A 15,563-nucleotide genomic window follows, 5' to 3' on the forward strand; every position below is an offset into this window, starting at 1 on the left:
TTTAGCAAAGACACTCTTGAGACCTTGGTCCAGGGACCAGGTCAGAAACTCTGTGGTTCCCAGACCAGAGCTCTGCAAATGACCTCCTATCTTCCAGTATCCCTGAAGCCTTTTCTGCTAAGTCACACCACAACAATGACCTCGCACCAGGGATCCTAATCATAAGAGGCACCAGTGATGCTTGCATATAGGAGGAAATTAACATGACTCCAGTCTGGGGCCATAGACTACTGTGCAGGGGCTACTGGAAAAAGCCAAGTGCTGCTTTCGGCAGTCCCATAGAGAATGACTAGAGTGGATATTGGGCATGTGCACTGCTTCTACATTCTAATGGGGATCAAAGTGCCCCTTTCTGACAATCGGTGGGGGTCCCAGCGGTTTGACCCCAACTGTTCTATAAGTTAACATTTATCCAATAGAAATCACAAGAAGAAAATTTTTGTGGAGCATTTATGTGTAAGAGAAACAAATGAAACCGTGGACGCGAAGAGCTCACAAATGAAAGGGGGACAGGAGAGGTGACAAAATTCACCGATCAGTGAGAGAAAAAACCCACAAGAAACAAGGTTATGAAACATTATAAATGATCATAAAAACAAGATGAAGGTGGGATAAAAGAAAGGCAATAGGAAGAGTAGGGAAGGGAGGTACAGGTCCGATCTTTAACGGGTTAAGAAGGTAGGTAGAAGAGCTGCAGAGTATGGTATAGGAGAGAAATCAGGACGTCCTAATCAAATAAGAATTAGATTAAAGAGGTCCAGTGTCCACAAAACCCTATGAGACATGGCACTGGAATTTTTGTTTAGGTGGATGAACCGTTTTCCATTGGAAGTAGAGAAGAGTGCTCAGTCCAGGAGTTGGGGTGGAGTGATCTGTAGCACATTGTAGTAGAGGGGCCTTAGATGTTACCAATCTGGTGGATGGCATCCTCTTCTGAGGGGTTAAGGAAATTTTGGTAATTTTTCCTTTATGGCTTCTTTGAATTCATGTGACTCTGCAGTTGGCCCCCTTGGGATTAGGGGAGAAGTTCTTTGTTTAAAACTGTATGAGCCCTGTCAATCCTCAATGTGTGTGTCTCCAGTTTGTCTATATTAGTTCAAACCTTTTGGCTTCCATTGCCCATTCCTCCAGATGTCTGAGAAGGTCTCTGATGTCATTTACTTGTTTAGTATTTACTGCTCTCGCTTGTGATGTTGAGTTGTTTGGTTTTGTGATATTTCAACTGAGACAGCAATACGCTTTTAAACCTCATCTCATAAGAAATACATCAGAGGGACGAGTATCATGTACTTTGGAGTTCAGTCCTTTTTGGTCAGCAATTTTATAAAGCAATGACAAGAGTGTGCCTGAGTTGGAAGGTCCCTATCATCGTATGGCCTCTTAACATCCTTCTCTTCCTTCTGTACTGTGTGTGGGAGACATAGCTACTCAACGTCAAGCATATACTTAAAGCCTTTTCCAATAGGTGTAAACTCTCAATAACCCGTAAATTACAGTAGACCAATTTTAAAATCCTTATAAGCTGGTAATAAACCTCAATAAGACTGGATCACATCTTTGCTTGTCAGTCTTGTTTTGGAGATGTGAAAAAAAGACAGGCTCCATGCTGTTCATATGGTGGGGTTGTCAACCGATGGAAGATGGGATGATTTCACATAATTATATCCATTCATAACTGCTGAATTAGCTCTACTATCATCATTCCAGGACATATATCCACCATCAAATAGGGTCACCTGCTACTATTTCACGTGACTTTGCAACTAGCCTTATATTGTCAGTGTTGGACCCCTGGAGCCTCTTTCACAAGCCCAATGGGAAAAAAAAAGCCCTTTACATGACATTATGCAAATGGTAGACCTTTAAACTTCCACACATTATTTACACTCACTTCTTGTAAGTTTTTTTTTCTTTTCATTCTTAGATTTCTCTTTTTTCCTTATTTTTTTTCTGACCCAGATTCTTTTGTCTTATCTTCCCGAAAGAGACTAGGAATTGTTTCATTCTTGATCGGATGATTTATTTTCTGCATACATTTTCCTAGCCTGTTGATCTGCATGTACTGAAATTACTGTTTCTTATTTTCTCAAATGAATTTTTTTTTTTCTGCAATTTAATATATTTGACCATTGAAATCAATCTGTCATCCACACTGAAAACTAACAATGGGTAATTTTTTTTCAGCAAAAGGCGAGTTTTCAATGTCCTACACTTCTGTTGAGAACACCGACTATTTACTGCATTGGGGTGAGTATCTGCACTGTATACTTCATCTTTAGAATTTTATAGAAATAATTGCATTTTCTCTTTCCACTTTTTCTCGTGTACCTATGTATGCAAATTCACTTTGAAGTAAATATGTCAATCTGGTCAAAAGCAAATAATATTACCTAGATTGCCCAACAATGAAGCGTAGGCTTCTCCTGGCAACCGCTGCGGAGCACCTTCACGATGGGTAATGAGCTGTAGGTTTTGTATTGTGTGTACTTCCAGTAAATTATTACTTGGATTATCTCATCTCATCTTTTTCTTTTATCCAGTAAAACAAGTTGTGAATGCATTCTTTATGATCAAATGACTATGAGAATTCTCATATAATTCATTGCCCCTCTTAAAAAATGAATCTTAAATGCAATTATCCTTTCGGTAGAAAAGTATACGTATTAGGAAAAAGCTTCATGGTTCACACTTTGGATTATTGTAAATCAGCACAGAAACCATAAAATAGAAGGCTTACAAGAAAACAAATTAACAGACCTGGTGTCTAATCAAAAATTCATTTAAATAGCAAAGGGCTCTCATATTGTCTAGGAACGTAATAGGTTATTTCCAGGTTGCAGCAGCCGTTTAGCAGCAGTGTCGTAACTTGAAACTTGTGGACCCCAATGCAAAATTTCCAACAGGGTCCAAAATTATCGTGGGTTGTATTAGTATTGCTCTCCTCATATGAGCTAAAGTGATGATCCGCCCTAGGCTCAAGAACCTGTGTGCGATTGGATCCCATGCGCCCACTATAGTTACTCTTCTGAATATTAGTGTGAACAGTCTTTGGATTTCTCCAGTATAAGTTTAGAATATCCACTGGGAGCAAAACTTCCTACACATGAAGGCTGGGGGCAGAGCTTCTTCCTGCACATGCTCACAGACACCTGTCCTATTAACTTTCTAGGACAGGTTTTTGTTAGTATAGCGAGACAGCAGCCATTTTTAATGTACTATAGTGATTACCCAACTAAACAAAATGAGTGTGATTTACTAATTAAAAGTATTTTGGAATTTATTTATAATTTTACGTTTTTTCTTTTTTCATGTTTTCTTTTCTATTCCCGGGGATCCCCCTTTTACTTGAAAGGGTCAGTTTTTAAACTGAGAAACTCACAAACAGATTTGTGTGCCAACTCCACCAACTTTTATTAAACAAAACAGAAACCGTTGCAGAAATAGTTTTCCTTAGCTCACTTGGTTCTTGAGGTGGCTAAACACATTAGATTAAAGCAATTTGGTGAATCGGGATGAGCGGACCCGTGGAAGTTCGGGTTCTGGCATCCGACTCTAACTCTCTCTATCTCTCTGACTCCGACTTTTGATTAGCCAGGGTTGGCGTGATATCATCATTGCAGCTTATCCCACAGATGATGTCACGTCAGTCTGACTAATCAAAAGCCATGCCGGGGATCCCGGTAGGTAAGAGATTCATGAGCCAATGGCCAGAGAGTACTGACATGCGATCAGCAACTACTAGTCTGGCCAATGCACTGGAGTCCCGCAAATCGACCTATCCTTCTCTACTGGCATTACTCATTTTGATCTATATTGGCTATTCAAGTAGTTCAACCTGGGCATATGTGTTCAATTACCCCAGGTGACATAGGAGATGTATATTTCTTCTCTAAGAATGTTCTTTCAAAGAAATCAACAAAAAAAAAAAGATCTTTCTCTTGACTGTAGGACAAGGTGATCAAACTCGACGGACTTAATTTCGGATCATGACATTCTGTAATTGCACAACTAAAGCTATCATTATTTTCTTTTTTTTTTTTTTTTCTAGCTAAATTTTGGTTGAAATCGGCCATTTTTATATACAAGTCTATTGCCACGAACTCAATATACTATAATGGCAAGACCTGTTTAAATTCACCCCTCCCATGTGCAACCACTTACAGCCACTGAGGATTAGCAAAAAAGGGTCAAATGACCTCCGTCTCAAGATGAAGGGACAAAATTTTTTTAAATAAACACATTTTTTGGGGGGTCTAATACTGCAAATACTTATTCATAAGACCCTTTCACTATTCTGAGCATACTCCAAACTCGCATATGGACGGAGGGCAGACTGGCTGCTCTATAACTGGAACGTATCACTATCAAGAGGCAACAATTTTAATAGTGGCATATTAAAGAATTTTTTTTTCTTATGCTTTCCATGTATATGACACCAAGGTAAGGTGTCAGCAGCCTTACTAACGTCTTGTTTTGTTTTTTTTTGGAGATGGTAGCAGTAGGATACATTGGTCAGCATCACGTACAACGTGGTTTCCTATAAAAGATTCATGGATCTTCCCTTTTTGGTTTTGTTTGCTTTAATAAATGAAGCTGTCCCGGAAACAGACCATGAATGTAACTTTAGATTCCTGAAATAGATCACCTTATGACCCTTTACAAGTATCTGACAACACATCGCATCATGTGTCTGCTCTCCATACAACAACATTCCTTACGACATCTGGCTCGCTGTTGAGAGGACAAGACAGGTGCTAAGGACCCTCAAGAAAATAGCTACTAACTATATAGTTAAACCCGTGAAAAGTCTAATAAGCAAGACCATCAACAAAGTATCAGCTCACACAATAATATGTCTGACTGTTAGAAAGCCTCTGTGTCCTATATGTTGGGATGATTCATAGATTTGCAATAGTTTCTTTGATGTAAGGTAAGTCTGAGAAGGATGATCATCCAAAAATAGTAAACAGCGGAGTCTGAGAACAAGCTACTAATAACCAAATATTTTTCTTTATGTAAACATACTGTTTAAACTCTTAAAGGGAACCTGTCGCCATAAGAATAAAATCCTATCTGCAGGCACCATGTTATAGAGCAGGGAGAGCTGAGTACATTAACATAAACTTTTAAGAGAAAAGACTCAGTGTAACCTGTATTTAATTAATTTAATCCTCTGCTCTTTCTGGGATGTTTGGTCTACTGGGCGGTCCTATCAGTGATTGACAGCTTTCTTTGTATAAGTGTGCATACAGCGCTAGCTGTCAATCACTGACAGGACCACCCACTGGACCAAAGATCCCAAAAAGCACAGAGGTTTAATTGGTTAAAACACAGGTTATACTGAATCTTTTCTCAAAAAAACTATATATCAATCTACTTAACGCCTCCTATATAATATGTTGCCTGCAGATTTGACTACATTTTCATGGGGGCAGAAAATGGGCTTGGAAAGTGCAAAAATAGGCTGGGCCTCCAAGACCCAATGTTTTTTTTCTTATTTTTTTTTTTAGTGTGTGTGTGTGTGTGTGTGTGTGTGTGTGTGTGTGTGTGTGTGTGTGTGTGTGTGTGTGTGTATATATAAGAGCTTCACATCATACATATAATTTATTGGTTACTGTTTCAAAACTTGTTTGAAGGGAAACATTGTTAACTGTGTTCTATTGAGAGATATATACAGTACATACCAAAAGTTTGTACACACCTTCTCATTTAAAGATTTTTCTGTATTTTCATGACTATGAAAACTGTACATTCACACTGAAGGCATCAAAACTATGAATTAACACATGTGGAATTATATACTTAACAAAAAAGTGTGAAACAACTGAAAATATGTCTTATATTCTAGGTTCTTCAAAGTAGCCACCTTTTGCTTTGATGACTGCTTTGCACACTCTTGGCATTTTCTTGATGAGCTTCAAGTGGTAGTCACCGGAAATGGTTTTCACTTCACAGGTGTGCCCTGTCAGGTTTAATAAGTGGGATTTCTTGCGTTATACATGGGGTTGGGGCCATCAGTTGTGTTGTGCAGAATTCTGGTGGATACACAGCTGATAGTCCTACTGAATAGACTGTTAGAATTTGTATTATGGCAAGAAAAAAGCAACTAAGTAAGGAAAAACGAGTGGCCATCATTACTTTAAGAAATGAAGGTCAGTCAGTCCGAAAAATTGGCAAACTTTGAATGTGTCCCCAAGTGCAGTTGCAAAAACCATCAAGCGCTGCAAAGAAACTGGCTCATATGAGGACCGCCCCAGGAAAGGAAGACCAAGAGTCACCTCTGCTTCTGAGGATAAGTTTATCTGAGTCACCAGCCTCAGAAATCGCAGGTTAACAGCAGCTCAGATTAGAGACCAGGTCAATGCCACACAGAGTTCTAGCAGCAGACACATCTCTACAACAACTGTTAAGAGGAGACTTTGTGCAGCAGGCCTTCATGGTAAAATAGCTGCTAGGAAATCACTGCTAAGGACAGGAAACAAGCAGAAGAGACTTGTTTGGGCTAAAGAACACAAGGAATGGACATTAGACCAGTGGAAATCTGTGCTTTGGTCTGATGAGTCCAAATTTGAGATCTTTGGTTCCAACCACCGTGTCTTTGTGCAACGCAGAAAAGGTGAACGGATTGACTCTACATGCCTGGTTCCCACCGTGAAGCATGGAGGAGGAGGTGTGATAGTGTGGGGGTGCTTTGCTGGTGACACTGTTGGGGATTTATTCAAAATTGAAGGCATACTGAACCAGCATGGCTACCACAGCATCTTGCAGCGGCATGCTATTCCATCCGGTTTGCGTTTAGTTGGACTATCATTTATTTTTCAACAGGACAATGACCCCAAACACACCTCCAGGCTGTGTAAGGGCTATTTGACCAAGATGGAGAGTGATGGGGTGCTACGCCAGATGACCTGGCCTCCACAGTCACCAGACCTGTACCCAATCAAGATGGTTTGGGGTGAGCTGCACCGCAGAGTGAAGGCAAAAGGTCCAACAAGTGCTAAGCATCTCTGGGAACTCCTTCAAGATTGTTGGAAGACCATTTCTGGTGACTACCTCTTGAAGCTCATCAAGAGAATGCCAAGAGTGTGCAAAGCAGTCATCAAAGCAAAAGGTGGCTACTTTGAAGAACCTAGAATATAAGACATATTTTCAGTTGTTTAACACTTTTTTGTTCAGTATATAATTCCACATGTGCTAATTCATAGTTTTGATGCCTTCAGTGTGAATGTACAATTTTCATAGTCAAGAAAATGCAGAAAAATCTTTAAATGAGAAGGTGTGTCCAAACTTTTGGTCTGTACTGTATGTATGTATATATAATATATATTTGTGGTAGATCGCTCACTAGGCTGCACACGGAGGTAGACACAGGTACGCCGTCTCTTTAAATCTTTGGTTGATTTATTGTAATGCTGCATAAACCAACCTTTAGTCCATAAAAATCAACACAGCCCGCTGGGCAAAACAGGAAAACAAAGCAAAAATGGTAACACAAAGAACACAGTCCTTGGAGTAGCAGGGATTCGCCTGCTGAGAGTTCAGCAACTCCACATGGCTCAAACACAAGCTCCCTTCTGGAGCTTACTTCTCCAGACATTGAACTCTGAATGCCTGAGCTGGCTGAGTATTTAAACCTCCCCCAGACCACACCCTGAGGAGGAGATCTGGAGAACAACCTCCCACCCGCTCTATGGTTGTTCTCATAAAAACACGCACTTTGGAAATGTAGACATAACCCCTCCTTGCACATAACAAGCTTGAGGAAACTTAACGGTTTCAATTCACTGATGCCCATAGCCTCAGAGAAACATATCTCCCCTCCACCACTTTACCAGTATATATATATGTACAGTACAGTACAGACCAAACGTTTGGCCACACCTTCTCATTTAAAGATTTTTCTGTATTTTCATGACTATGAAAATTGTACATTCACACTGAAGGCATCAAAACTATGAATTAACACATGTGGAATTATATACTTAACAAAAAAGTGTGAAACAACTGAAAATATGTCTTATATTCTAGGTTCTTCAAAGTAGCCACCTTTTGCTTTGATGACTGCTTTGCACACTCTTGGCATTCTCTTGATGAGCTTCAAGAGGTAGTCACCGGAAATGGTTTTAAATTCACAGGTGTGCCCTGTCAGGTTTAATAAGTGGGATTTTGTATGTATGTGTATATACAGTTGAAACCAAAAGTTTACATACACTATATAAAAAGACACATGCATGCATGTATTAGACACAAAGCCCTGATCTCAATCCTATTGAAAATTTATGGGCAAAGCTGAAAAGGCAGGTGCGAGCAAGGCGACCTGCAAACCTGGATCAGTTACACCAGTTTTGTCAGGAGGAATGGGCCCAAATTCCAACCAACTATTGTGAGAAGCTTGTGGACGGATATCCCAAACGTGTGACCCAAGTCATTCAGTTTAAGGGCAATGGTACCAAATACTAATGAAATGTATGTAAACTTTTGACTTTGCAGTGAGTAATAAAAATGCCTTAAAACATTTTCTCTCTCTCCTTATTCTGGCATTTGGCAAATGTTAAAAATTATGGTAATCCTAAATGACCTAAAACGGGAATAGATTATTCTGCTTTCATGTCAGATATTGAGAAAAACATGCATATGTGTCTTTTTATATAGTGTATGTAAACTTCTGGTTTCAACAGCATGTATGACTGTGGTAAGAGTTATTTTATTCACCATTAAAACTACAAAGCAAAACTGCTAAAACATAAAAAATTACTATATAGTTATGGTATCACATGATAGTAATGATCCATGGATTGAAGTTAACAACTAAACATTTAAAAAATAATAGCAGAATTGCATTTTCCATATTTCCCCTCAAACAAGTTTTATATGTAATTCATACATGTATCAGTGTAGTTTTATGTAGCCTTCTATTTGCATTTCTCAAGATGGATTTAATTTTTTTTTTTACACCATTTTGGGGTGCATTTACTTTAAACCCTTTACAGCCCATGGGCGTACTAATACGTACCTGCGCCGTGGGCTTTAACAGCCAGGTACATATTAGTATGCCCTGTTGATTTCGCCCGCACACAAGCTGTGCGGGCGCGATCGCCGCCGGGTGTCAGCTGATTATCACAGCTGACACCCGCTGCTATGTGCTGGGAGTGGTCCTGCACCGCTCCCGGCACATTAACCTACGCAATGCTGCGATCGAAGTTGATCGCAGCATTGCGGAGGTAAGCGCTGCATACTCGCCTCTTCCCCCGCTGCCCCGCGCTGTCTGAGGCCGGGTTCCGTGGTTGTCATGGTGACTGGGATGTCGTCATGACAACATCCGGATCACCAGACAGCGGGAAGATACTTCGATCATGCGCAGTGCAAGACCAAAGTACCTTCTGCATCTGCAGCGCTTTGTATAGCACAGGGATGGTGCCCATCCCTAAACTATACAGGCGATCAGAGTAAAAAAATGTTAGGCTATGGGTTGAACTAGATGGACTTAGTTTTTAAGGTTGAAGAAAGACTATGTTACTATGTATCTAACCCACCAAAAATAAAAATATACTGTACCCATCAATAAATATTATTCTGAAAATAAATAAATAAAAGTACACATATTTGGTATCGCCGCGTCCGGAACGACCTGACCTATAAAACTGTCCCACTAGTTAACCCCTTCAGTGAACATGGTAAAAAATAAAAATAAAAAACTAAGCAAAAAACTATGCGTTATCATACCGCTAAACAAAAAATGGAATAAAACGTGATCAAAAAGACGAATATAAATAAAAATGGTACCGCTGAAAACGTCATCTTGTCCCGCAAAAAACAAGCCACCATACAGCTCCATCAGCCGAAAAATAAGTTATAGCTCTCAGAATAAAGCGATGCAAAAAAATAATTTTTTCTATAAAATAGCTTTTATTGTGTAAAAGCGCCAAAACATAGCAAAACAATATAAATGTAGTACCGCTGTAAATGTACTGACCCGAAGAATAACGCTGCCTTATCAATTTTAGCACATGCGTAACACCATAAAAAACAAACAAAAAAACAAAAAACAACAATTCCTGAATTGTTGGTTTTTGTGCTTTCTGCCTCCCAAAGATCGGAATAGAAAGCGATCAAAAAATGTCACGTGCCTGAAAATGGTACCAATAAAACGTTAACTCATCCCACAAAAAAACAAGCCGTCACATGACTGTCGGCCAAAATATGAAAATTATAGCTCTCAAAAATATGGCGATGCAAAAACTAGGTTATGCAAAAAAATGTGTCTTTTAGTGTGTGACAGCTGTCTATCTTAAAAACCCGATATGATTCTGGTATCACTGTAATCGCACCGACCCGAAGAATAAAGTCGTCTAATCACTTATACCGCACGAGGAACAGCGTAAAAAATAAACGTTGGGGTTGTATTAGGGTTGGGATTTTTTTCAAAAGTAAAAAAAAAAAAAATAAAAAAAAATAAAAAAAAAAATGACGATATGGCGACTAGTGTTGAGCATAAGTGCTCGCTACTTGAGTTTGCATCGGGTGCTCGGGTATGCACTGAGTATCGCGGGTGCTGGAGTGACATGCTCGAGTCTCCGCCCCATATGCTTCACGGCCAAAATAACCTCGCAGGAATTGCCTGCCATGCACGAGCGATCCCCGCGTGGATTTTTTGGGGTTTCTAATAACCGTGAAACATGCGGACGGGGACTCAAGCATGTCCTCGAGCTTGCGCGATACATGGTGCATACCCAAGTACCCGATGCAAACTCAAGTAGCGAGCACTTGTGCTGAAGACTAATGACAACTTATTCAATATGATGACCTAATGTTATCAAATTCTGTGTCGTACCTCTGGGTTCAAAATGTTCATTATACTCCTTGATAAAATCCTTGAGGGGTCTAGTTAACAAAATGGGGTCACTTGTGGGGGGTTTCCACTATTTAGGCACATCAGGGGCTCTCCAAACGCAACATGGCGTCTGCTCTGAATTCCAGCAAATTTTGTGTTCAAAAAGTCATAGTGCTCCTTCCCTTCTGAATTCTGCCGTGCGCCCAAACACTGTATTTTCCTCACATATGGGGTATTGGCGTACTCAGGAAAAATTGCACAACAGTTTTTGGGGTCCATTTTCTCCTCTTACCCTTGTGAAAATAAAAAAAATGGGGCTAAAACATAATTTTTGTGGAAAGAGTTAGATTTTTTTTATTTTCACGGCTCCATGTTATAAACTTCTGTAAAGCACTTGGGGGTTCAGGGTGCTCACCACACATCTAGATAAGTTCCCTGAGGTGTCTAGTTTCCTAAATGGTGTCACTTGGCGGTTTCCACTATTTAGGCACATCAGGGGCTCCCCAAACGCAACATGGCGTCCGCTAATTATTCAAGCAAATTTTACATTCAAAAAGTCAGATGGCGCTCCTTCCCTTCCGAACCCTGCTGTGCGCCCAAACAGTGGTTTTTCCCCACATATGGGGTATCTACGTGCTATGGGGAAATTGCACAATAAATTTTGGGGTCCATTTTTTCTTGTTAGCGCTGCGAAAATAAAAAAAAAATTGGGTCTAAAGTAACATTTTTGTGAAAATAGTTAAATGTTCATTTTTTTCATCACATTCCAAAAATTCCTGTGAAGCACCTGAAGGGTTAATAAAGTTCTTGAATGTGGTTTTGAGCACCTTGAGGGGTGCAGTTTTTAGAATGGTGTCACTTTTGGGTATTTTCTGTCTTAAAGACCCCTCAAAGTCACTTCAAATGTGATGTGGTCCCTAAAAAAAAAATGGTTTTGTAAATTTTGTTGGAAAAATGATAAATTGCTGGTCAACTTTTAACCCTTATAGCTCCCTAATAAAAAAAAAAAAAAAAAAAAAAAATTTGGTTCCAAAATTGTGCTGATGTAAAGTAGATATGTGGGAAATGTTATTTATTAACTATTTTGTGTGACATACAGTACAGACCAAAAGTTTGGACACACCTTCTCATTTAAACATTTTTCTGTATTTTCATGACTATGAATATTGTACATTCACACTGAAGGCATCAAAATTAGGAATTAACACATGTGGAATTATATACTTAACAAAAAAGTGTGAAACAACTGAAAATATGTCTTATATTCTTGGTTCTTCAAAGTAGCCACCTTTTGCTTTGATGAGTGCTTTGCACACTCTTGGCATTCTCTTGATGAGCTTCAAGAGGTAGTCACCAGAAATGGTCTTCCAACAATCTTGAAGGAGTTCCCAGAGATGCTTAGCACTTGTTGGCCCTTTTGCCTTCACTCTGCGGTCCAGCTCACCCCAAACCATCTCGATTGGGTTCAGGTCTGGTGACTGTGGAGGCCAGGTCATCTGGCGTAGCACCCCATCACTCTCCCTCTTGGTCAAATAGCCCTTACACAGCCTGGAGGTGTGTTTGGGGTCATTTTCCTGTTGAAAAATAAATGATGGTCCAACTAAACGCAAACCGGATGGAATAGCATGCCGCTGCAAGATGCTGTGGTAGCGATGCTGGTTCAGTATGCCTGCAATTTTGAATAAATCCCCAGCAGTGTCACCAGTAAAGCACCCCCACACCATCACACCTCCTCCTCCATGCTTCACGGTGGGAACCAGGCATGTAGAGTCCATCCGTTCACCTTTTCTGCGTCGCACAAAGACACGGTGGTTGGAACCAAAGATCTCAAATTTGGACTCATCAGACCAAAGCACAGATTTCCACTGGTCTAATGTCCATTCCTTGTGTTCTTTAGCCCAAACAAGTCTCTTCTGCTTGTTTCCTGTCCTTAGCAGTGGTTTCCTAGCAGCTATTTTACCATGAAGGCCTGCTGCACAAAGTCTCCTCTTAACAGTTGTTGTAGAGATGTGTCTGCTGCTAGAACTCTGTGTGGCATTGACCTGGTCTCTAATCTGAGCTGCTGTTAACCTGCGATTTCTGAGGCTGGTGACTCGGATAAACTTATCCTCAGAAGCAGAGGTGACTCTTGGTCTTCCTTTCCTGGGGCGGTCCTCATGTGAGCCAGTTTTTTTGTAGCGCTTGATGGTTTTTGCAACTGCACTTGGGAACACTTTCAAAGTGTTCCCAATTTTTCGGACTGACTGACCTTCATTTCTTAACCACTTCGCGCCAGAGCCTGTTTTTGCCTTCGTGACCGGGCCAATTTTTTCAATTCTGACCACTGCCAGTTTATGAAGTAATTACCCTGGAACGCTTCAACGTATTCCCCTGATTCTGAGATTGTTTTTTCGTGACATATTGTACTTCATGATAGTGGTAAAATTTCTTCGATATCACTTGCGTTTATTTGCGAAAATTTTGAAAATTTTGCAATTTTCAAACTTTGAATTTTCATGCCCTTAAATCAGAGAGATATGTCACACAAAATAGTTAATAAATAACATTTCCCACATGTCTACTTTACATCAGCACAATTTTGGAACCCAAATTTTTTTTTGTTAGGGAGCTATAAGGGTTAAAATTTGACCAGCGATTTCTCATTTTTCCAACAAAATTTACAAAAACATTTTTTTTGGGACCACATCATATTTGAAGTCACTTTGAGGGGTCTTTATGACAGAAAATACCCAAAAGTGACACCATTCTAAAAACTGCACCCCTCAAGGTGCTCAAAACCACATTCAAGAACTTTATTAACCCTTCAGGTGCTTCACAGGAATTTTTGGAATGTGGAAGAAAAAAATTAACATTTAACTTTTTTCACAAAAATGTTACTTTAGACCCAATTTTTTTATTTTCACAGGGGTAACATGAAAAAATGGACCCCAAATTTTTTTGTGCAATTTCTCTTGAGCGTGCTGATACCCCATATGTGAGGGAAAACCACTGTTTGGGCCCACGGCAGGGTTCGGAAGGGAAGGAGCGCCATTAGACTTTTTGAATGTAAAATTTGTCTGAATAATTAGCGGACGCCATGTTGCGTTTGGAGAGCTCCTGATGTGCCTTAACAGTGGAAACCCCCCACAAGTGACACCATTTTGGAAACTAGACCCCTTAGGGAAATTATCTAGATGTGTGGTGAGCACCTTGCACCCCCAGCTGCTTCACAGAAGTTTATAATATTGAGCCGTAAAAATAAAATTTTCACATTTTTCCCTCAAAAAATGTTTTTCATTCCCTAATTTTGCATTATCATAAGGGTAACAGGATAAATTGCACCATGAAATTTGTTGTGCAATTTCTCCTGAACACGCCGATACCCCATATGTGGAGGCAAATTACTGTTTGGGCACATGGCAGGGTTTGAAAGGGAAGGAGCGCCATTTGACTTTTGAATGTAAAATTTGTTTGAATAATTAGCGGACGCCATGTCACATTTGGGGAGCCCCTAATGTGCCTAAACAGTGGAAACCCCCCACAAGTGCCACCATTTTGGAAACTATACCCCTTAGGGAACTTATATAGATGTGTGGTGAGCACCTTGCACCCCCAGCTGCTTCACAGAAGTTTATAATATTGAGCCGTAAAAATAAAATTTTCACATTTTTCCCATAAAAAATGTTTTTCATTCCCTAATTTTGCATTATCATAAGGGTAACAGGATAAATTGCACCATGAAATTTGTTGTACAATTTCTCCTGAGTACGCCGATACCCCATATGTGGGGGAAAACCACTGCTTTGATGTACGGCAGGGTTCGGAAGAGAAAGAAGCGCTATGTTGGCTGGGATAGGCAGCAGACACCATGTCACATTTGAAGAGTCGCTGGCATGCCAAAACAGCAGAAACCCCCACAAGTGACCCCATTTTGTAAACTACACCTCTCAAGGAATTCATCTAGGGAAGTAGTGAGCATTTTTTAATTTTTAAATTTATACCATTGGGCAGTGAAAAAAGCATAATTATATTTTTACCACAAAAAAATGTTTTACCCTCAGATTTTACATTTTCACACAGGGCAATGGGTAAAAATGGTGCCGAAATGTGTCACACAATTTCTTCTAAAAGTGTCAATACCCCATATGTGGCTGTATCGTACCACTTAGCCATACGGTGAGATTTGAGGGGGAAGGAGTGCTATTTGACAATTGGAGAACAAATTATTGTAGAATAGGCATTTGGATTTGGGAGCACAAAATTTTCTGAATTTCTTTTGGGGGGCAAGGACCATTTTGCTTTTCCAGAGCCTTTCTGCTACCAGTAACTTGGAAGTCCCTTATATTTTTAACAGATGATGGACCTGAGTGGGGACTAGCTTTTTTTGAGAACTGAGTTGAAGCTTTTATTGGGAACATTTTACGTAACATTTATCCGGCGCTCTAGGCTGAGCACTTACATCGGGGTTTCCATCTAATTTTCCAAGTGATGTAATTCAGATGAAACCCCTGCAGGATCCATTCACTGTAATGAGTTACTCTGGACTCCGTCTGGCCTCTGTTTAGTGGTGTCCTTTTTTTCAGAAGTGCACAAAACTGTGGCCAACCGCACTTTTATGCACGCCTAAAACAAATGACACCGTGGGATCCCAGGCTAGACGGCATCCGCAGTGGCCTATATCTGCCTCATTACAGGGAATCTTCCATCATGGGTTCTGGCTGAATCACGTATTTCAGAGATTTACACGGAAACT

At 40.1% G+C, this 15,563-nt stretch overlaps 1 protein-coding gene across 2 annotated transcripts in view; it reads left to right on the top strand.

The window, feature by feature from the left end:
* Positions 1 to 15,563, top strand: part of TLK1 (tousled like kinase 1) — a 374,214-nt gene that overhangs the window by 135,086 nt on the left and 223,565 nt on the right. For both annotated transcript variants that reach the window (XM_073646967.1, XM_073646966.1), the window contains exon 3: positions 2,185 to 2,247. In XM_073646967.1, the coding sequence (XP_073503068.1) occupies positions 2,202 to 2,247 (46 nt within the window). In that variant the 5' untranslated portion in view covers positions 2,185 to 2,201. The remainder of the gene's footprint in view (positions 1 to 2,184; positions 2,248 to 15,563) is intronic.

The sequence above is a fragment of the Phyllobates terribilis genome, unplaced genomic scaffold (assembly GCF_046119375.1).
Source record: "Phyllobates terribilis strain yellow unplaced genomic scaffold, ASM4611937v1 Scaffold_9__5_contigs__length_417890890, whole genome shotgun sequence".
NCBI classification, from domain to species: Eukaryota; Metazoa; Chordata; class Amphibia; order Anura; family Dendrobatidae; genus Phyllobates; species Phyllobates terribilis.